Here is a 23,456-nt window from a genome sequence, read left to right as displayed (position 1 = left end):
TAAAGGTGGGGTAGGTAAGTTTGAGAAACCGGCTCGAGATACACTTTTTGTTATATTCCATGGAATGCTCTTAACATCCCGATAGCAATGAATATCTTAAGTGCTTTGACAAAAAATCCATAAAAAAATGTCATCTGTGGAAGCCGTAATACTGTAAAAAGCACGACCAATCATTTTAGCCGGCCCGGCTAAAATAACTGGATGGCCTACCTGCCTGTCAGCCTTCCATCTGTGCACAAACTTATCTCGTGCCCTCATTGGTCATGTGCGCGTTCGTGTGTGTTGGAGGAGGGGCTCTGTAAGGAAGTGGCAGATTATTTCCGGCTGTGTATTTTCAGATTCTAGCGCACTCAAGCTGGTTTCTCCAAAATTACCTACCCCACCTTAAAGTATAACAAAAATTAAAAAATGTATCAATAACACAGTGAAAAAATGACCTTTATCTTCAACTATAAGTAAAAGACTTTCCACCAATAAGAATACAACAGTCAAACCGGTTTCAAAAGTCTTCCAGTTAATGTTCATTTTTTACAGAGCTAATGAAAATGTTTCCTGGAAGTTGGGAAACTATACCTAAAAACACACCTTTGACATATAGTAGCCTATATTATATTTTGATATTAAAGGACTAAGTTATACAGTACTCTCTCTCTCCCCCCCTCAGCCCAGGGAGGGGATCTACTCGCCCGGAGGTGCTATGCTGATCCGTTTCCATAGCGACGACACAATCAGCAAGAAGGGCTTCCACATCCGCTACACGAGCACCAAGTTCCAGGAGAGCCTTCACACCAGGAAATGACCTCACACACACTCTCAGCCCGCGACCTCTGACCTCTGTGCAGCCCCCCCCCTTCACCCTGACCTTCACCATGGCAACAAAAAAAAGTACAGCCCGTCCCCTCTGCTCGGACCCCGACGTACAGAAGTGGACGTCCGCAGGAGGAAGACGACACTTTGACGTGAACATTAGTCTCTCTCTGCGGGTCATCAGACAGGAAACACATGAGGGCTGGTTTTCATTTCTGCACATCAAGATACAGTGTGGATACTAAAGAGTACAAACACAAACACACGAGATTCATATTCAGAATATAAACTATGGCTTCTCGAGGAGTAAGGAGCTTCTGCTGAAAAGAAAATGCATCCAACACAGGAGTTTTTTCGGACTTCTTGTGCGACTTACTGTGATCAGACGGCTGCTCATACCCACAGTAACTGAGAGGAAACTCTAAAATAGACATTTTTATTGCCTTTGATGCCTGGGAACTGGTCTCTTCACCCCAGCTCAGATCGGCTGCAGATGATTTTAATTCACGTCTTATTGTAAAACCCATTGTGTTTACTGTATGTGTGTACAGAGAAAACAAACAAAAGGCTGTCATTTTTGCTTAAAGCTTATGCAGACGACCATCATGGAATGGGAGAAAAATATATAAAAAAATGCAAATGGAGAATTTCCAAATGATCTGTGATGTTATTGTAAAGCCTTGCATTATGTTGTGTGTGTGTCCGAGCGTGTGTCCATGCTGTTTTGGAGTTTTTTTGCACCATCTTGTAACAAACTTTCATGGATGTTTCCACCTCACCCCTCCCCCAAAAATAAAAGTGGATATCGTAAGGGAATATTTTCACAGCTGTCTCTCGGAGTGACACGATTCTGATTGATGGAGAGATTCCCATGGTGCTAAAAATGAAACTACACTGAATGACAGATGACTGCGATTGGAAGTAAAGGTTTTCAGTAGGAGACACAGTCGGCGTGCAAACAGCACAATGCATCAACAGCACTAGTCCTGTGGAACTACAACATTGCCTTAGAACCAAAATGGATGCTGTCCGAGAGTTTTCAAGGTTTTTTTGGCAGCATGTTTCATTCGTTGGAGATCTTGAATGGTTTTATCGTGAAAAACAAACATGGGAAATGTAGTCTGTGTGTGAGATAAAGTGTCAATGGTGCATGAGTGTTTGTGTGTCATTGTTGAAGCTGCTTTCAGAGATACATATACACACATGCTTACACATCCACAAATGTTGTGCGCTTTTTCCCCGAACATATCTGAACACACACTTCCCTTTCTGTATATTTGGAGCGTGGAGAGCAAAGTGCTGTAAAGTTGAAAGAATATCAAGGTGCAAACAGGTTGCATCGTTTGTTGTGTTAAATGCAAAATGTGTAAGTGTGTGTTATAGGAGATTATAAAGAAATAATGTGCGTGTATGTCTGTAAACTGTATGTTTTTAAGTTGAATCATTCATTGCTGTACGTGCCAAGCTCCAGGTGACCCTGATCCACTGTAGTTTTTGTTTTATCACTCAACCTCTGTGTCTGTAGTTCAGAGACACTGACATGACGTCCTCTGCATCAGTCATTAAAATACACACAGGTAAAAACTACACTGTCTTTTGTGGATTTCTGCTGGGTTTTATGTATGGATGTACGTTGTTTTGACCTGTTGAGGCAGATAAGTGCCAAATATTGATCCTCAAAATCAAGGCATATTCCCTTGTGTGACAGTTATCTATAAGTGTTTTATTTCACATGATAATTATATTATACTTATTATAGCAACCTTTATTGTAATTTTCTGTTTAGTCCATTACAAAGGTGAAGTAAAAGAAGCCAACCTGATTTCATGTTCCTCTAAAGCTCACTTATTATACTTGAACAGTCATATTGTGTGTTTCTATAGAGCCTGGAATAACACTTTAAAACCTATTCAGTGTTACATTTATTTATAATGAAATTATAAACATTTGGGAAACATGATTATGATCACTTGGTAACCAAGGTCAGCTAAGAAGATACGAGTAGGCCTACTGTTACCTAAGAAATGTTGCTCTAGAAATGAATATAATGCTGTGTATCAACTTCCAATAAATAAAGTCGCTAGAGGCTTAACTAGGCTTATTATTTTTATGCATTCTGAAGAAAGAGTCACTGCTGAAGTTGTTGTTCCTTGATGTTTAGTAAAGAAATGAAAACAATCACAATTGCAGGACCTCATGGTTAACAGGAAATAGCCTAGCTTAGCTCCTTTATCATCCACAAACCCTGCTTTTAAAAGCTGGTTTAAATCATCATCCAAGGCCGTAACCATGGAGTCAACATTGGGGGGGACCATGGGAAGATTTTTTTTTAAATGTTGAAGTTAAATGCATCAATCTGGTGCACTTTGAGAGCAACATTAAGATATCTATGGATACATCTCTCAACACCCATATGAAATTGAACTGTAATAGATTTACTTTTTCTTTATGCATATTTTACTAATCACTCCCCTAGCTACTATTCCTGAAAAGTTCGGTTTTAACATCAGCACTACAAGTTATTTACACAAAGAAGCTAAACCGGAGGGTTCATTAACATTACCATTACGAAATAAAATAATATAGTTTAGGGCTAACTAGAAAAAGATACCAGAACTGATGGAGGGCAAATTAAAACATGACTAACCTGCTTGGAGCATCAACGCTAACTGAAGCTGGACTCGGACGTGCAACAGCGAAATACACCCCCCGGGTACAAAATAAAAGGTATGCATAAACAAACAAAGGCGGAAACCAATTTACATATGAAAAGAATATATCATTTTGGTGAAGAAAATAAAGATTTTCAAGTATACAAATAGCCAAAATAAAAAAGTCATAGAATAGCAATTTTATTTAAAAATGTTTATATCAGTTAGGCTATATATTGTGGGAGACATTTTGAGCGTATCTGAATATTGGGGGGGGGATGTGCCCCCCCCCAATGTATATGGTGAATTCGGCCCTGCCATCATCACACCCAGGTGACAATTGTCGGAAGTGACAACCAAATATAAATGTGAGCGGTGTAAACAAGTATTATTAATAATAATAAACAAAGGCTAAATAGGAATTGTGGTTCCTACAGTCTGATATAATAGTATTTAATGATTTGCTTTTAACGTTTCGCTAAGATAGTCGCGCTGCGGTGTGGAAAAACAACACTGCGCATGCGCAAATCCTAGTGGGGTTGATTTCCTACGTTTCCCCCCAGCTGGGGGTACAAAAAATACTGTTGTAGTCGGAAAAAGTTTGTATCGCATTTGAAGAAGAGAAAGATGTTGATTATCTTTTACAGCTAAGAAGAACCTTATAAAGTTAAACTTGACATCAAACACCACTGATAGTAAACACACACACAAAAATAGATTTAACGTGGAGTGGTTGTCCGAGACCAAAACAGCTAACTGCTAGCTTGCCAGAGAAGACACTTTTACTTTCCGTTTTCTTCTGAGGGCATTGCACCTCAAAGCCAGACTTTCAGGATGTCAAGCATCTTTCTGAGAGGATTATTAAACATGAAGGCAGCAGGACAACAAGCTGAACCTTGGCAAACATGGCAACCCAAACTGACAGAACTCATATTAAGGATAACAGTCCTTTATATATACAGTCTATGCAACAGTCAGGTACGTGTCTGATTAATATCACCTGTGTTAAACTGTGGGAAATGTGAAGTATACAGTGATAAATTGGACACATATTTTATCCAAGTACTTGAGGTACTTCATTACTGGGACTGGATACTCCATTTCCTGGTTCTTTATACTTCCAGTACTTCTCAGATACTTTACTTCACTACATTTCAACGTTTTCAAGATTCAGAATAATCCTACAACAAAGATACACCAAACAATGTATCATGTGTTGAGATCAAATGTATTAATTTATTGGTTAAATTCACAAGCTAGCCAGAATAAATAGGCCTTTAGTTTAAAAGTGTACACTACTCATTTACTAGTCTATGGGATGAACACATTATCCAATATTTAAATTAATTGTATTTTAAAGAAGGGCCGTTATGAAGAATGACTATTTAAAAATGTTTACACTGTCAAAATGTAAAAAAAGTGTAATTTTCCAAAATGTATTTTGTAGACACTGACAACAATATGATCGTTGATCTATAGATTAAGATCTATGTTTGAACCATTTTAAGATTTTAAGGATAAGCCACTTACCTTTATAGGATCAGTTAGACGAGCTTCAGGTGTCACACTTTTATGCAACCGGGTGCAACCACACACACGTGCTGATATACAGCCAGAGGACCACTAGAGGGCGCTCTGTTCGAGCTTTTTAAAGGTGCTCTGAAATGGATCAAATGCTGGTGTTTTTTGTCGTTTTACTTATAAGGAATGGTTGAAGTTTTTAAATGACAGCATGAGTTTCTCTGAGATGAAAACGGAATGTTGATCAAATATGTGTAAAACTCATAAATGTTTTTTTAAATGTGAAATAATACTTTTAATTTGGACTTTTTTTGATGAGAGCATCATGTTGTATATTCATGTTCAAATAACATCATACTAGTTAACTATGCATGTAGTTTCACAAATTGTCTGACCCTCTCGGGTCCAACTGTGGCTCCATCTACACTACAGTCTATGATGACCAACCTTAAGGAACAATTTAACCAACTTAAAAGAAAAAAACAGCAGGTTATGTGATCAACACAACTATGACTTATATCATCTTATTTCAATGAAGTCGAATATTGTTTGTGCTGCACAAACCATTGGAAAATGACATGAACAAAAGGCAAACTTCATGGACTTGTGTTTGATTAGTGGATTCATCCTGAGACTTTTTATAGACTTTCACTGAGTAAGTAAACAATTATTTAGTGGTGCAACTAACAATTGTTGTCATTAATGTGCTTGATATTTGTACAATAAATTGAGTCATTGTTTTGCCCCTAACCTGATGAAGAAAAGGCCAATCACATTTCCCTTAGCCCCAGGTTACATATTCAGATCTCCTTCTTTGTCAGTTCAAAGAACAAATATGGTCCTTTCATATAAGACAAAGAAAAGCAGCAGGTTCACCAGGACATTGGTGGCATTTATGCATGAAACATGATTCAAACTATTAATGCATTATTAAAGTAGTTGCTGATTTATTTTCTGTCTATCGACTTATCATACCAGCTCTAAAATGATTAATCCTTAGAAAGAATATCTTGGTTACTCTAGGCAATGCACAGACCCCAGTGTCATCAGTCTATAAGGAGCTCTTTTCTTAGTAGAAAAATAAAATCAGCTTTATCTGACCATTTAGACATTTTAACTCAAATTCACAACAGCCGAGTCAATATGATGAACTGACCATTTTTAGTTTGCATGTTGTAGAACCTGCTGTAAAAAAGTATTCTCATTCTGTTCACACAACGCACCATGTTTGTGCTGTTTTGAAATTAAAAGCCTTCCAAAAATCTCAGAATGTCCAACTGTGATGAGACGGATCTCCTGAGGAAGATCATGGGATATGACTGAAAGCTTCAGAACAGCTACAAATCTACTTTAAACGTTTAGTCACCTTTTTTAGAGGTCAATAACTCATTGTATGCTTTAACATAGACACACAAGTCCTTAAAGTGCTCAGGGAATTGTAGGGGTTGATATTTACACGTTTATGATATCTTGACAAGCTCCGCTTCCTTAAGAACATTATGTGATATCATTGAAAACTCCAGATAAGACAAAAAATGGACCTCATGGTGAGACTTTTTGTTTTTGTGTTGTGCATGTGAGGGTGAGGTGGAGCTCATTCGGTCCAAACATCATTTTTGGTCACATAGCATCTTTAATACCACCATTATAATAATTAGGATATCAAAAGTATCGAGTATACATACATCATTTGCATTGCGGTACACAAATCTGAGCTGATTTATGTTTTTATATCTTTCATTCGTTGTTCTCAGGATCAACTTTTATTGTCTCGACATTGTGCTGATACATTGAATCGTCCTGAAGAACTTGACGCTATTTCAGGAAGGAGAACATTTAATTGGACATGTATTGTTAAGTAATATAAAACGTTTTTTTGATATTTCCAAATGTAACTTGAATCCTATAGTCTACTACTTTCCAATACCAATAGTCAAGAATCTTGATATAAGCCAAACTAGAGTCCATGTCACCAAAAATCAAAGTACTTCAGGTAGGTTTCCTCACCTACAGTGGTCTTGTAGTTTCTCTTTTTTGCAGTAAAGTTCTTGAAGCTGTGGGAACAGTCTCTTGAAGCCATGCCTGTTTTTGTAACAGTCCCAGTAAATGGATTCTCAGGAGTCTGAAGATGTGTGTTTATGTGAATGTGTGTGTATTGGTTGAGGAAAGTGAGGGTCTAAAATGGTGAAGCCCCTCACTTCCTCTGTCCTCCACCACCGTCCATGGTCTCAGTCTGTGCTGCTGTCAGACACTGGTGATGGAGGCCAGGCAGTTTGATGACTTCTGGAGTTTCTCAGGCTGTGTGGTGGGGGGCTCTGGGATGGCGCGAAAGCTGAAAGGCAGTCCGATACTACTGGTGCCGATGTGGCCGGGGCTCAGCGCTGGATTATGCCGTCTATTGCTTTCCACAATGCTGGATGTGTTGGATGCAAGGCTTTCACGTGTCCTGCACAAGAGACAACAGAGAGTCAAGTGTTGGCTTTCAAGATGCAAAAACAAATCTCACATTGTGTATGGCATTGGTGGGGCTTGGGTAGAAAAACAGAATACCCCTAAAATAAAACTATTTTCGAGTATATCTTGTGAGCGAAAAAAAGAGGATACAGACTAGTTACTGAGAAGAAACAGGTGATGTATTCAGGATCATTTTCCACTCTCTTAGATTTAAAGATATTTGATAGAGAGTCTAAGGACAGTTGATCTTGAGTTGCAATGTGGGATCTAGCTTATTTTGAGCTGAGTCTACAGAAATAGCTTGCTGCCTTATACATTTGTTTTTTCTTTTGATAAACTAATGTTTGTAGTTGTTCATATAAAGTCGAAACTTTTATTCTCATTTCAAAAATTGTATCCATTTTGTCATTTGGCTCAGCTGTTTTTGGCGTACATAACATGCATTTGTAAGTTACTAGCATGTTACTATGATTAAGGTCTCTTTCATTTAATGTTCACACACAAAATGAAGCTACCAACAGAATGAACACAACAAATTCATTATCATTTTACTATAATAGATATTATTGTTTACTTTGGCAATAAACTGGTGCCATAAGCCTTGTTTTACTAACATGTTATCCAATTGAAATGGCACCATTGGTACTTGACACTAAGAGCTGCTCCAAAAAATAGCAAATCATCAAAATTACTATAAATATAAAAATAAACTTGTTTCCACTTTATTAGGTTCACCTCTAAAATGTCTCAGTAATTGGATTCACACATTGCTGACAACAATACCATAATCATTATCAGTTCCTTAAATGTGTTGTATAAGATTAAACTATATTGTTCACTTGTATCTAATACGGTGGTCCCTGAGTGTTGATACAGAGTTGAGATCTGATTGAATTGGAAATGAAATAGGTACTACAGATGTGAGCTAAATCCATCCACTGAGAGAAACTGTTAAGAGTAGGATTTTCGGACAAAACTGAGCATGTGGACCTTGAGCTAATAATAATGATTTGTTTTATCAAAATAAAAGGTTACTTGGCCCTGGAGGGTTAAATGTTTTAAGCCATTTATATTAGCCCCAATGTGTGTCACCTAAAGTTTGCCCTAAGACGTAAGAAGAGTTCACAGTTCATGGATCATCATATTTCATTCGTTATCGATCATTTTCACACAAACCTGGGGGAGTTGAATCCACTATCCACCGTGACACTGCTGCTGTCCATGCTGTCCAAGCGTGCAGAGTGGGCCGACTTCTGGCTGCTGCTGTTCTCCGTCTCCTTGGGGCTGAGTAAGGTCAGGTTGGTCTCCAGTTTTCGCTGCAGATCATGATCCTTTTCCCGGTCCATGAGCCACTGCATGGTTCCCTCTCCGCCACCACCACTGCCTCCACCATTACCACCCACTTCCCCATGATCCTTGTTGTCCTCTGCCGTCGCCAACTCTTTGTGCGAGTCCTCCTCTGCCTCTTCCTCTTCTTCATCATCTGATACATTATAATAGTCAAAGGAGGCGGAGGGGACTGTTGGCTCTAAGCAGCTCTGTAAAACTGCCGGTGACGCTGAGGAAGTGGCTGAATTGGAAGGCTGCTGGGGCTCAGGATTGTCTAGGGCCTCTGTTGATTTGGCATGTGAGGCTTTCCGCAATGTGCCGGACTTGGTGTAGCTGCTGTCCACGTAGCCTGTGGACAAGGCATTGTGTGGAGGTTTGAACAAAGTGTCCTTGCTGAAGATCTCTTTCCTCTTGATCGACATACCACCGCCTCCCCCACCGGGATCTACATTGTGTTGGTGTGGCGTCAAACGGGCATTTTGCGCCGGCTCTGGCGTCTGGCTTGGCGTCAGCCGCACTGAGCCATTCTGTCCCTTTGCTGCCGACAAGTCCTCTTTGTACTCCATCGTGTGAGGAGAGGTGAGGTGAGGCGTTTGCCGGTCAGCCGGAGAGCCCTTTCGGAGTCCCCCTGATGAGGTTAATGTGTCATATTCTGATTTTGCCTGAGGCGAAGGGGCAGTTAGGATTGTTTCATTTGACGTATTGCACTGGAAGTACTCATCTGTTGAGGGCTTAGGAGAAAGTCCCATTAGCTCATTGTACGTTGGCAAGCTGTCTCTGCTTTTGTTCCTCTCCATCGTACTCCGAATCCTTGACTCGTCCAAACTCCCTTTCCCCAAATCAGGCACATTAAAATCAGAGTGGAACTTAGCAGCAGAGAACATGATCCTTGAGAAGTGGGAGGACTTCTGCGTGGCGCGCAGGGTGCCGTCGTCAGTGTAGTAATGACTACGCTCCTCCAGAGTGGGTTCAAAGTCTTCTGGCACCCCCAGTGATGGAACCTTGAGGGAGTTGTCCATGGACCGAGAGCGTTCCTTAGCTTGATCTGACCTCTCGTGACGCGACTTCCTGTCCTGATTGTGACTGTGACTTCTCTGCACTCTGGACTGGCACGTCCCGCGCGACGGCTCAGGGAAGGGCATCTCCGTCCGTCTTTTGGCTAGCTCCCCGGACACGTCCCACTCAGGGGTAACAGGGCAGGACGATTCAGTAACGTTGGGGTTGCTATGGACCAGGTATGTTGCGCCTCCACTTCGCCTGCGCTCCAAGGTGTACATGGCCTCCCGAGGCGAGCGAACTAACGAGTGGCTAAAGAAGCGGAAATCCCTTTCCATGAACAAGAGGTCCCAGTTTGAACCCTCTGACGGGTCTCCCCTGGAGGTTCTGGGTTTGCTGTGTGAGCGGGATTTACCATGTGTGGCCCTCCTGTGGCCCCTCCCCCTCCTGCTGCGTGCACTGTGGTGGGCTGAAGACCCCGCCTTGTTCTTCTGCGAACGCTCCTCCTCAATCCTCTTCATCACAGCCGTGTGCCTTGCAACGTTCTCAACAGTTAGATCGGGGTTGATTCTGCGGATTATCTCCATCTCCACCTCGCGGGGTATGGCCGTGGTTGGCACTTCCTCGTCACGAAGAGGCCACTCCTCCGGGGGGAACTGAGCTGAGAAGGTGGCAAGCTGCCTCATTTTGTCCTTCTTGAAACTCAGCCTGAAGAGCCTGAGACCGAACCTTTTGGATTGCTTCTCGCCACTGCTGCTGCCACCACTTCCTTCTTTCTTTTTGGTGAGAGTGTCAGTTTTATAAGGAAAAGAAGTGATGCTTTTGCTCTTATCAGCGGGCTCTTGAGGCGGCGGTTGCACGACAGGAGGGGAAGTGGGAGGAGGGGGATGAGGGTATGATGGCGGTTCTCCTCGGTGCTCCTTAGCTGACGTGCTTGGTGGAGTTTCCCCACTCTTGTGATCCTTGGGCGGCTTACTTTGATAAGAATCTCCCCTGTGCTCCTTTGGTGACTTGGTACTGTGAAGTCTGGACGAGTCTTCGCGGTAGGAGTTGTATGAGTCATTGTGATTCTTGCGAGGAGGCCTCTCTCTCAGGCAGCCAGGTGTAGATGGTGTTACATTACCAGACGGAGGTGAAGTGCATTGCTGAGGTTGCTGCTGCTGCTGTTGTTGCTGCTGCTGTGACTGTAGCGGTGAGCGCTCTTGCAGCCGATCATCCAGGTGATACCACTTGTTGTTGGTCCTGATGAGGGACGGAGTGATAAAGTAGGTCTGGGGGGTGACGATGAAGTAGCCCTCTGGAGTTGGGTAGATCTTCCTCTCTCGCACCAGCATGTTCAGGGTATGTCGCAGAACCTCTGAGCTGGGTGTAGGCACACCTGCAAGACAAATACAAATCAGCCACAGTTGTAAAACACATTTAATTTAAAAAACATTGTTATAACATCAAAAAAATACATATATTCTCACACGAGGCATATCAAATATAGGTGCCCAATTAAACCTAAAGTTGGTTAGAATATTAAAAAAATGGAACTAAGCAGTAAAAAAAATGTAAAGCTATTGTTTAAACTATCCCCCTAAATTTCCCATTACATAAAAAAAAAAGATCTTCTATCATTTTATTCATGCTATATAATGCTGTTTTTTATTTATTTCCCGATGCGTCTTTACATGAAACAATAACTAAACTTGACAAATACAGTGTGTATGGAAACAATATGATCTCAGAAGAATTTGAGATAAACTTAACTTTGGTTTGGATTCAGCTTGACAGCACATAAACAAATAAATGAATATAAGCTATTCATTTGGGTTCTCTTCTGTTTTTTTTACCATTTTTTAAATAAATAGTAATGGAAGTGTAAAAGTATTTATTTTTCTATTTTTGAATTCTAGAAAATAACAAAAATAATTGCAGATATTTTATGCGCCTCTTTTAGTAAATGCAGTTGAGTTGAACCCAACAATAACACTATGAATAACCCAGCTTTTTCTTATATTGACCAACAGCACACACAAATCCACATACATTTTTATGTAACACCATGACTTGATATGACAACCTAAGATTTAAGCTGTATGCAAAAAAGGTCATTAATAAACACTCTTAAAGATAATTAATCAGTCACCTCAAGAGTTTAGTTTAAATGGCCACGTAAACATTAAAAGTCCATTTTAAATAAAACTATTCATAGCCTTTGTCTGGCATGGCCCTGTGTTGCCTGACATTACATCACCCTGTTTTTTTCTACACAGCAATGATGCAACCTATAAGTTCAACTGCTTTCCACGCTGGCATTTAGTAGAGGATAAAGATGATTTTGAGGGACATATTTCCTTTTAAACTTGGCTACACAGTGGGTAACCTTTTTAGTGTTTGGGTAAAACCTCAGATGTTAAACATTGTGTTTGGACACATCTCAAAGAAAATTACTTTTGTGTTAAAACATTACGTCTATTTATTTATTTATTTTAAAATGTTATTTTTGGAACAACGGAACAATTTGGAAACAGAAATCACAGATAATAGTCATAAAAACCTTTGAGAGATTAAGCCTGGCCATCCTGCACTTTTAACAAGAGAATATCCACAATTCAGAATAAATCATTTGTTCATAGGCAATGTCACATACGTATAACAGCACTTGATTAAAACATAGGAAAGGAAGAAGGTAGGTGTTTTTGTACTTTTTACACATGTCCGTGGTATGATGTGATATTCAAGTTTAGGACTGCAACAATTTTGTTAACAAAATGTCAGAAAAAAGTGTACACCATAATTGGTGGTGTACATTTAGGGCAATCAGCTTTATTTCGCCCCAAAAGTCAACATTTCAAAACTATTCTCTTTACTATGGTATATGACAGAGAAAATCAGCAAATCTTAAAAGCTGCTTTAATAGTGTAATAATAAAATGGTCACTATCATGAAAATAGTTGCCAAATAATGTTCTGTTCTAATCGCTTAATCGTTCAATTGTCTGAAATCTATTCCTGTAGAAACATAATGCTATTTGCTTGTTGGTTGATAGGATGACATATTTGAATTTGAAACGAATAATTTGCTTTTCGAACCCGGCTTTTATTTAAAACATTTATACAATTAGGCTGAGGTGATTAACCAACAAATCAGAAGACAATAAACCAGGTATATGCACATTTTTGGATTTATTTCATCACCATTTTAACCTTAGTAGTAACAGTAACTGATTATTCTCTCACATATGCCTCATGATGTATTCATAAATCAGTTTTTGCATGCTTTAGTGCAGTCCCATGTTATATAAGGAGGTCAGAGGGCGTACCTGGGAAGCTGGCAGTGAGGTGCTCCACCAGAGCCTCCTGGTTCACAGGCTTGTGGGCAGAGTTCATAGCAGAGATGGCCAGGCACAAGATCTCTCCCAGCGGGATGAACTGTGACTGGCTGATAGGTGACATACTGATCGGAGACACGTCACCTGCAGGAGGAGGAGGAGGAGGAGGAGGAGGAGGAGGAGGCACAACTGTTAGATCATGAATGAACAGCAGGCGCAGCGTGTGAAGCTATGATGTAATGGTCAAACGGCAGCAGTTTGCATGCTGCCTCGCTCAGCTCCACCCCTCCTCTCTGTGCTTCCTTACAGCCTCTCTCCCTCCTGTTTCTCGTAGGTTAGCAAAGCGAGGCAGCTGCTGCAGCAACCGTAGTGCAAGATCACCTGCATTCCTCCTCATTCAATTCACATCGTCTCACAATCAAGGCATACTGTATATTAACAAAATATTACTGACTTGAGCGCCACATTTAGAGCTTACACACATTCATTCTCTGTTGCCTTTGTTGCTTTAAGCTGGCTTTGCTGTCAGCAGTAGTGAGTAGTGAGATCATCCTACAACCAGACGGCCCGGCTTCAAGCCTCTCTGAGAGCAAACATCTGCCCCGCTGAAAGGTTGTAGAGCAACACACGAATCCATCGCTGCAGCATCTGTGCTGTGGCTGACCCTGTCCTCTGACCTAAATCTGCTGATCGATAGAGAATCACGCGACACAATGAAGAGAAAATATTCCATCACAGCCTCCATCTTTGATTCCTAACCTAACATTGTGTGTCCTGGTGTTCACAGATATACAGAACAATTATTGCCTCATTGATCGCTGGTTTTAGAGTTTTGTAATCATTTTACTGTCCACACTTCTTGTACCTGAGCTGCAGTATGTGCAGGGCCCTGCCTCCTCACCACACTCAGCTGAATGGTCAGTTAGGCAACACGATGACGTTATCTCTGCTTAGTATCACAGCCCCTTAAGCTTTCTGTGGCTTTACGAGGCTTTACTCTATTTTTTTTCCTGTAAACATGAGAAAAGCTGCATCTGCCAGTGGATTGGTTGAAAAAAAATCCCGGTATTGAGCTCTTATGGTATAGTATAGTATGCAATAGTAAAGTATCGTATAGGAATGAGGTTGTAGTATTTATGTCTCACATCCTACAAGAAGGCAATAAAGACAGCAGAAAGAAATTCAAATATTTATAATAAAAGGGACAAAAAAGATCAGATGTTCTTGGTAAGGACATGACTTTGCGATGAGATAGCCTAGAAGCCATCTTTGTAATTTCAACAAATGCCAAATATAAATCTGTCACAAAATTGGGCACAGAGGTGATGCAACTAATAGAATGGAATAATGCTGAACTATTAGGGACTATACAATTATATACATACAGATTTTTATACGGGTCATTACATTTGCAGGAAATTGAAGAATATGCTAGGAAGTAAAAAGGTAACACAGATTTGGATCAACAGAAATATAGATTTAGTATATGTGTAATATAGAATTTGAACACAAGCCAAATGAGGGCCCTATAGTGCCTGTAATATAAGGCTTTAGATTAAATCATTCAAAAATATGTTTAATTCTTCTGTTTCTATTTGACTACATTTGATACATTAGAGAAGGGATCAAAGGGGGTCGTTATAATTTCCTTCATAACACGAACATTTTGTTCACTCGGAACTTTGCCCCCAAATCAAACTGTGTCTTTGCCCTGCGTAGAGTGAGAGGGAGGAGCTTCTGTAGGTGGGAGTGTCAACGACTCACCTGGCGCACGATAACTTGGCGGGGACGGAGAGAAATGAGGAGCAGGAGGGGGAGGAAGATGCTGCTTCTGCACACGGATGTCTTTCTCACTACGGGAGAGATTGTGCTCCAGCGGGCGCTCGCTGAGCTCTGAGCTGGGCCAGGCCCGCCGCACATTGCTGCTGCGGTTCTTCTTCATCGTGACCCCTTTACCAGGTGGCCTTCACCCCTAGGGGCTTGTTGGAATGGGGAGAGAAAGGGGAAGGAAGGAGGGAGGTGGGAAAGGGGGGGTGTGCAGGGGGAGGTCGACCAACCTCAGGCTCAGTGCCTCCCCCGCATCAGTAAGAACGTCCCGCTAGAGCGATCACACACCAGACATGGCAGGAACCAGTGTGCACCTTCACACACATACACACGTCTCATTTACATCCACGAGAAGGCTACAAACGACCGTGTTCGCACTGAGGGGGGTTGTCATCGGCTGCTGGGCTCTCCCAGGCTGATCTGGAGCGATGGCAGCGGCGGTGGAGGTGCAGGTGATTGCGCGAGGCATCACCCTTTCATCGCCATCAGTCCCAGCCACCATTTGTAGCATCCCCATTTGCATGCGTAGGGAGGCACATTACGTAGCCGCTCTGATGTGGGAGGAGGGAGCAGGAGAGAGGTGGGGGGGGTAGGGGTAGAGATGAGGGAAATGGGGCATTGGAAGTGAGGAGGACGGTGAGGAGAGATTTCAGAGGAGGTTTTGGGATTCGCTTGTTCCTTTTAGAGGGGAAGGTAACAGGGGAAGGAAGGGAGGGAAAGGATGGACGGTCAAATATTCAAAGCTTAAGAGGCCCAGTCTTCGACAATAGCTCAATTCACCACAGGAGTGCTCGGCCGATCCCCGGAAAACAAAAGAGCCCACTTAAAAAAAAACACAGAAATAACAGGCTCCATTCACCCTAACGGGCACTGAAACCTCAATAGTATGCCAAGCACCGGAGACGCCACGTTCACCTCCATCTTTATCCGATCAAGCACAAGACCCCATCGTCCTTTCGACAACAGCACACCAGGAGAGGGTGGGGAGAAAAAAATGGAGAGCATAGAAATAAATAAATAAATTTCAAGAATAGATATCCACCGTTTCCCGCAATCCAACGGAAGAAGGTCCCGAGCCTATCGCCGTAGCATCCATTCATTAACAGGGGGGGATGCAAACTCCAGTCAACGGCAAATCTCTTTCAACGCTAATGCTGCAGCTGCTCCCAGCACCTCCAGGAAGGGTGTGTGAGTATGTGTGTGTGTACGCGTATGTGTGTGTGTGTGAGAGAAAGTGTGTATGCGCGCATCCGCCTGCTGCGCGCGATTCTGCGTGAGCATGCGTCTGTGTCTGGGTGATTGAGGCTGAGGCTGAGGGGAGGGGAGGAGAGGAGAGGATGCAAGAGAGAGAGAGGGAGAGGACATAAGGCAGAGAGGAGAGCAAATATCAACAGCTCTTAACACACACAAGAAAAAATAAATATTCAGCCCTCAGATGATGTCTGGGGAATATCTCAGTGTCTAAATCTTTGGCTGAATTTCCATCCTCATCTTCCTTCCTCTCTGCTTCCCTTACACTCTGCTCTTGAAGGATGAGGGGCCCCTTAAACTCCCATCCATTTGTGTCTCACCTGAAGCTAAAGATTTAACAGGGCCCCAAACGGAATTGGTGTCTTTCTCATCACCGCTTCCCACCGGTTGATTAACAACTGTGTGGAGCTGTCAGTGTAAAATAACCCCCCCCCCCCCCCCCCCCCCCCCCCCCAAAGCATCACCTTAAACCCGCTCAGAGTGGCATCTCCTGCAGACTCCTGCTGACTCACATGTGTGGAGTGTGAATGTACGTTTGGAGGGACAGAATAAGGAGCAAAGTGAGAGGGCAGGACGGGCCACGGGTGAAGAGGAGGAGGAGGGGGGGTGGGAGGCGGTGGTGGTGTCACAACCAATCTGCTCCAGTTCACTGATACCAAAGAGAAAGAGGAGAGGAAGGAGGGGTGAGGAGGAGGGAGAGCGACACCACGCCAGCCATTTTATTTCTCAGTAGTGCTGCAACAGCCTTTGTTGCCATGACAACGCAAGCCGATGATCTCATAGCTGTTACCTTTGAGTGCTGTTCCCTTAAAGGGCCAGCGACCCAAGATAGAAGCAGACAGACGGGACATAGACGAGCACTCAAACCGTCTGTTATACGGACAGAGAATACTCGTGCATCGCTGCTGAAACATCGACGTCTTTCAGCAGTTATCCTCCGACAACTACAGGACAATATCACTGACCAGAGGAATAAATAGCCAGATGACCTGATAGTGGCAAGACATTACAAATAAAATATGTATCAATTCTACAATGATTTACTAGATATCCCATAGAAGAATCATGCTATCTACAAATATGTGGCTATTAGAGTGAAAACAAATAGTTGTTCAATTGATTAGTCAGTCGAAAAAAATGTATATGAAGCAAAATGTATTTACTTCCCACTGATTACACCTCACATATTAAGATTGAATATTTTGGGGGAAATACATTTATATATAACAGCTAACAGAAACAGGATTATTTTGGGTTGTGGGGAACTGTAATGACATTTTTTATTATTTTTTAACAACGGGAATAAAAGATAACTTTCAGAATAGATTTAAATGACTTTTTTTTTTTACCATGTTTATCATTTCAAGTATTGGCATTTTAACGTTTGCTTATTAGCCAAAACACAAATTGCAGCTGAGCAGAGTTGGGCGATATGGAGCAATAACATTTCATGATATATCTGACCAAATATATAACTATCCATACTGTAGGGTTGAATACTCGTGTTTTCAAAAATTATTTACGAGTAATGTAGATAAATTAACTAAGCACGTAAAGGTGGAGAGTTTGGTGAGTTCTTAAAATAACGTTACAGTAAGGCAGCTAGCTAAAGACAGCAGTTATACCATATTGCAATATCCAGAATCTAAGATGATATCAAGTGTCCTGTTCCCATATCAATATATTTGCATATTGCCCGGCCCCTCAGTTAGTTGCCGGTATATGTTTAAAACCAGAGTATTAGATGGATTATGATGGAGTAGTCCTGAGCTGTGCCAGTAAAGGATTTGTGGCCTGTTACAACTTCCTTGCAAACAGGACCATTCCTGCCGGTGGTCTGCCCTCCAGTGGAACATTTATGACAACACATGTTTTCACAGTAAACTCTCTAGGCTGAATAAAGAGACTGAGGAGGTTTTGTCACAACAGCCTACAAAACACTCCTGACATTAGGATATACGGCAACAAATCTCTCTCTGCTGCGTTTAACATTTCCCCCAATTCTCTACTGGGACCCTCCCTTTCCTTCCAGTGGAGACCCCCGGCTACAGCAGGGAATGCAGTGCCATAGTGTTTTCCTGAACAAATGCTCCACTTTTCCTTCCTTTCGAGCAGACACTCCTCCCAGTCTATTGTTCATGTCCTGCTCACAAACGCAAAGTCCCTCAGTTAATCAGATTGCATGTCAGTATTAAAAAAACACTTGGTTTCCACACAGTTTAAAATCCACAACTTTGGTCTAAGTGTTGTAATCCAGCTACTTTTTGGCTCTCAGCCCTAATCAGACATTCTCAGGCAATTTGGGGGATAATCTGCATTATATCAACGTGTAGCAGTCATAGTAAAAGTTTGGTTATCAACATGCACAGCTAGCCAACTAAGACTTCAAGAAAACTAAAAAAATCTAGATATGTCTTATTATAATTTACTAGTAATGGACATTTTATTTTAGTCTATCCTGTTTCCCTAAAATAGTGTAAGTAAAAGACAATAGTGTTAGCAGATATGCATTATAGGCCAAATGCTTACCTCCTTCAGACAGTTAATGAACATCCAATGGTGAAAATGTGTCTGAACTAAGTTTGAACTTGCCTTGTAAACTCAAATATTGACACTAAGGCTGTATGCAGCTCATACAAGAGAATACACCCTGCAGTGATTTTCATCTGTATAGAATTATTATCACTTTAGGACATTTTCTAAAAATGTTTTGCATGCTAGGACTGTTTCAAGTGATCTGGACTAGGTGAAAAAAGTTAAAGTTTAACTCCTGGTTGAATTCACATGAGGTTACTGGTAAACTAAAGATTGATTATGTTTCCTAATTATGTGTTTAAATGCATTGCAATGATTAAATTGTTTCACCATTGGTTCCATTCTGAGATATTTAATAAGTTAATACCTCTCCTACAGTTGGGGAAACTGGATAACTTCTATAAAATAAAAATATATCAGTATATAAATTGCATGAGAACCAACTGCATACGATCTGTTGGTTTTGGCATTATAGAGTCTGGTGAGTTATTAGCTATAGGACAAACATTCCACGGCTTATCAGTGTTTGCTTTAGTAGTGTCAGTGAAGTTAACGTCACTTTGTCTGACGGACAGACAAAAAAAGCGGCGCCAAAAAAATTCACAATCTATTTTAAGATTTAGCTTTTGATTATTAAAGCTATTAAATCCAATACAATCAATAGAGCTCAATGCAGAAATGTGATAACATGGACGGAGCATTAGAAGTGTTTGAACAGTCATTACAATCTAACATTTCAAGTTCAATCTGACCAATCAAGACTCTGCTGGGTAGTAGCAGCCGGTACCACAAGTTGACTTGAGACAAACAAACTGTTTAATACCAAACTTTGAGTTATATCTGTTAACTATAGTATTTACAGATACTCAAACACTACCACACCTCATGGTTTTCTGCAGTGTGTATTAGTGTAGTGTAGTGTAGTAAATGTAACCAAAAGTGTAGCTTTGCATGTGAAATATGAAAGATTTCATCACCTCTGCTCATTTTCTTGGAAGGTTTTTGATTCATTTTTCAAAAATGTGTTATAATGGACCCTACCCAACTTTACATATGCTGAATTTGCTGTGTAAGTTGGCACCACTGCTCTTTTCTCCAGCAATGTCATGTCTCTCTATTTCGTCAAGTGTAATAATATGTTCCCCCCTAAAACACTCCTAGAAATCCTGCTTAATGCCCTTTGAATTCCAGGACTAATGCATCAAGTAAAATGTAATGATATTAGCCGTGATTGGACCGATGTACAAGGGACTTAATACGATGATCAAGTATCGAGTATTTTCTGTCTTTTTGTGTTTTCCCAGCTACTGTAGATGCTTCTCATCTATGACACTGACTATCTAAACAGAGGCTCACATAAATAAGGTAATCTATGACATTCTGCACGCCTCTCTCATTTGCACACACACACAATCACAGTCAGATAAGAAAGGTTGTGAGGACAGTGTGATGTGTGCAGCAGTTGGAATAGCCAATACCTCAATTCGTCCAAACCTGTCTCAGCACATACATGAGTTATAGCCTCGTCAGAAGAAGATGAGTATGAGTGTGGGAATGAATCCCTGTCTTCTCCTTTCTGTGTGAGTAAGTCTACCTGATGTGAATTAGGTGAGGTTATAAGGTTAGATGCTGCCTAAACATTCTCTCATCGGACTAGCTTCGACTAGTTTCATGCAACCGCTTTTTCTTAACTGACAGATACATTATAACCTCAAGGGGAAGTATTTTCACAGAGCCACAAACTGCAGATAAGGCTATTTTTTTTAAAGGTAACAGTCTCATAAACAAACATTGAGAAACTCTTTAGTCAATTATGTCAATTTAGAAAAAGTCCACATCTCGAGTCTTGTCAGGCAGCCTGATTAAGACAATGAACAAAAAAAGTAGTTGAAATGAAAAAGCGGTCTTCTATTTAGAGAGATTGAGTTTAGAGCTTGTTTTTCCTATCTGGTTCTTTGTGACTGTGGCACTTAGTTTGAAGGTGAAGTAACAACAGCACTCAAGATCTTTTTTACAAGATAGACCGAGGACAAAACCGCATGCATTCGTTGCGAACAAGGTCTAATTATTTTTAACACTTGCAAGTATTAATAAAAAATCCTTAATTACAACTTTAAAGTCTCTTAAAATAGTTGGTGTCTCTTTTAGTGCTTGGTTTGCAGTTCATTACAATATTAAGGTGCACAATGTCTGAAATGGGTCTTAAACGAGTAAACATTTTTCAAGTGTGCAGCTATTTCTTATTGTTCTGGGATTTTATGGTGTAAAACTCTAAGACCTTTGTTTATATCTTAAGTCTTTAGGGAGTTGTCTGTGATACCTTAGAACAGACAAGTCCTTATCTTTGTTACTTCAGTCATTTCGAGTCCAAGTTTAATGTCTCTGTAAAGAAATATACAGTATAGGGGGTAATACAGCAAAGTTGAAATCACTTAATGTTGTATCATCCAGACAGATTACGTTATAGGCCAAATCTGTCAGGTTTAAAGTACATTTACTTAAGCACTTTACTGAGGTTCAATTTTAAGGGTACTTTTACTTCACTTGAGTATTTTCTTGTTATGCTACTTTATACTTTTACTTTACTACATTTTGGAGGCAATTTTCACAAATGTTTTACTCCACTCTTTAAAAAAAAATGTATTTAGTTACTAGCTACTTTGCAGTATGGATTTATCATACCGAATATAAATATAACAATACATTATTATGTATTATTATAGGTTAAATTACCTCAGATCTATCTACCGCTAGCAGTATATAAAGTAAAATATAATCTCCACCTTCACCAAATGCAACATTGACATTAATGCATTTATGATTAAAATACAAAAATGTGATTTTTTTTAAATCATGGGCCAAACTGGAAATGTTGTATACATCAAGTATATTTTGATGCCATACTTTTTAGTTTTACTTGAGTACCATTTTGGGTACCACTTTACAATAAGACTACCCTTATAAAGGATTCATAAAGGGTTTATAATTAGGTTGTAAACACTTTATTAATCATTAAGAACCATTTATAAACCAGTTCTAACATAGATACATACATTAACACAGGCTCACTATTTCGCAAGATGACTAAGCCTTATATTGGCTACTTAGCGAGAATCAACTCAGTGAACAACAGATACCAAGGATGCTGGCTAATGAAGAAGTAAGCTAAGTAGACAATATAAGACTTAGCAGTACAGATAAATGTGGGCTCACTATTTGGCAAGCAACCGGACACAGTTGCCCTGTTTATCTCATGTCTTATAAAAGCTTATTAATGATTTATAAAGTGTTCACAACCTAATTAATAAATGAATTACAAACTATTCGTAAACCCTTTATAAGGGTAGTCTTGTAAAGTGGTACCCAATTTTGAATACATTACTTTTACTTGTAACAGAGTATTTTTTACAATGTAGTATTGCTAATTGTACTTAAGTCAAAGATCTGAGTACTTCCCTCACTCCAAGCATACCCACCTATGAACTGGATATCGTAGCCCTGCGGTGCTTTGAGGGTCCGCCTGGTCCATCCGTTCCTGAGCACCTGCAGGTGAACCTCTTGCCCCTGAATCAGAAGCACGTGCTCATCTATCCATCCGAGGAAGAAGATCTCGGTCAGCGCGAGGGTCAGAGCCTTGTCCCAGAAGTGCTGCATGTTTACGGCTTTGAAATTAGCGAACACCTCGTAGCCGGTGACGCGTTGCTGTAACTTCGGTGGTGATGAAGATGATGATGGGGGGTCCGGTTCATCTTCTCCCCCGAGCTGCAACAGCACCAGAGCCACTGAGTGCGGAGCGACCTGCAGAAACTTCTCCATTCCTGCTTCAGGCAAAGTTAACGACGGTCCGTATCAAAATATTACACTGTTTCCTCACTGTAGGACGGTGTTTAGTCCGCGCATGTCTTAATGTTCTATCCCCAAACTGCCTGATAATCTCAACAGGTTTACACATATTTAAAGAAATGGACTACAGAGTAAAAGAAAACCGCATGAACTTATTCGGAGTTTGCAGAACGACGTTGGAAATAAGCATAAGTACAGGTGCTCCATGTAAAATCAGGGAAATTAGCAACATGACACGCCGTCCTCTGCAGCCAACTAAACCCGACTGTCAGAGAGTATTAGGGACAAAGAGGAAAGGACTAGTGCTGCGTTCAAGGACCACACGTAAACTCCTACTTTACACTTAGCAAGATCAATGATCATCAGTGTCAGGCCTCTTTGTTAGAAATGGTTGACCGGTCCTAAAACACCAGAACAAGTTTTGCAGATTGGCTTTAACTGCACAATCAAATTACGAACAAGTGAAATAAAAAGAGAAACATACAACCGCATATTTAGTGCAATATAAACGTAACTATTTTTAACGTTATTGCTTTATTGTCCCCAAAGGGCAAGTTGTCTTGTTAACAAAAGTCAGTAAGAATAATAGTTATATAAATAACACAAATATCTAAAAGGCACTTAAAGAAAACCATAGAGGTGAAACATCACCATCAAAAATGTTTTAAAAAGGTAGATATATATAATCGCTGTACTAGATTGCATTATTTTGTACAGGTGTGCCTCAAGAATGTGTTAATTTATGGCTGAAATCAGGGGAAACCATCATGTTTTAAAACAAATCCAATCCGTGCTACAGATTTTTATCCCAAGACTACAATCGTAACTTCAACCAAAGTAAAGAATTTGAATGTATGTACTCTTTATGATATTGTATTCAGGGGGCTTTTAGTCTGCTGGTGTGTGTAGCTGTTGAGCTGTGAGCG

At 40.6% G+C, this 23,456-nt stretch overlaps 2 protein-coding genes across 3 annotated transcripts in view; one reads left to right on the top strand and one right to left on the bottom strand.

Annotated features, from left to right (window-relative positions):
* Nucleotides 1-2,899, top strand: part of tll1 (tolloid-like 1) — a 53,951-nt gene extending 51,052 nt beyond the window's left edge. Inside the window, exon 23 of the mRNA XM_034129245.1 lies at nucleotides 665-2,899. Within this exon, the coding sequence (XP_033985136.1) occupies nucleotides 665-799 (135 nt within the window). The 3' untranslated portion in view covers nucleotides 800-2,899. The remainder of the gene's footprint in view (nucleotides 1-664) is intronic.
* Nucleotides 2,900-6,592: 3,693 nt separating this feature from the next.
* On the bottom strand, nucleotides 6,593-22,503 carry stox2a (storkhead box 2a). Of its 2 annotated transcripts, none has more exons than XM_034129273.1 (4): nucleotides 22,164-22,503; nucleotides 13,066-13,218; nucleotides 8,610-11,136; nucleotides 6,593-7,425 (listed from the first exon to the last, which is right to left on the bottom strand). In XM_034129273.1, exons 1-4 carry the CDS (start codon nucleotides 22,501-22,503, stop codon nucleotides 7,224-7,226), a joined length of 3,222 nt encoding a protein of 1,073 aa, XP_033985164.1. In that variant the 3' UTR covers nucleotides 6,593-7,223. The 2 variants fall into 2 exon arrangements, with proteins under 2 accessions (XP_033985164.1, XP_033985165.1); XM_034129274.1 differs by lacking the exon at nucleotides 22,164-22,503 and adding an exon at nucleotides 14,839-16,043.
* Nucleotides 22,504-23,456: the final 953 nt, after the last annotated feature.

The sequence above is a fragment of the Trematomus bernacchii genome, unplaced genomic scaffold, assembly GCF_902827165.1.
Source record: "Trematomus bernacchii unplaced genomic scaffold, fTreBer1.1, whole genome shotgun sequence".
NCBI classification, from domain to species: Eukaryota; Metazoa; Chordata; class Actinopteri; order Perciformes; family Nototheniidae; genus Trematomus; species Trematomus bernacchii.
The sequence above is the reverse complement of the archived record's forward strand: the minus strand, read 5'-3'. Positions and strand labels throughout refer to the sequence as shown.

Excerpts from the sequence above, each read along its gene's own strand:
- stox2a (XM_034129273.1), bottom strand. The coding sequence starts at position 22,503 with ATGGAGAAGTTTCTGCAGGTCGCTCCGCACTCAGTGGCTCTGGTGCTG. Across the intron at positions 13,219-22,163 it reads CTACGATATCCAGTTCATAG|GTGACGTGTCTCCGATCAGT; the intron begins GTGGGTATGCTT and ends CTCCTCCTGCAG. Across the intron at positions 11,137-13,065 it reads CCTCACTGCCAGCTTCCCAG|GTGTGCCTACACCCAGCTCA; the intron begins GTACGCCCTCTG and ends TTTGTCTTGCAG.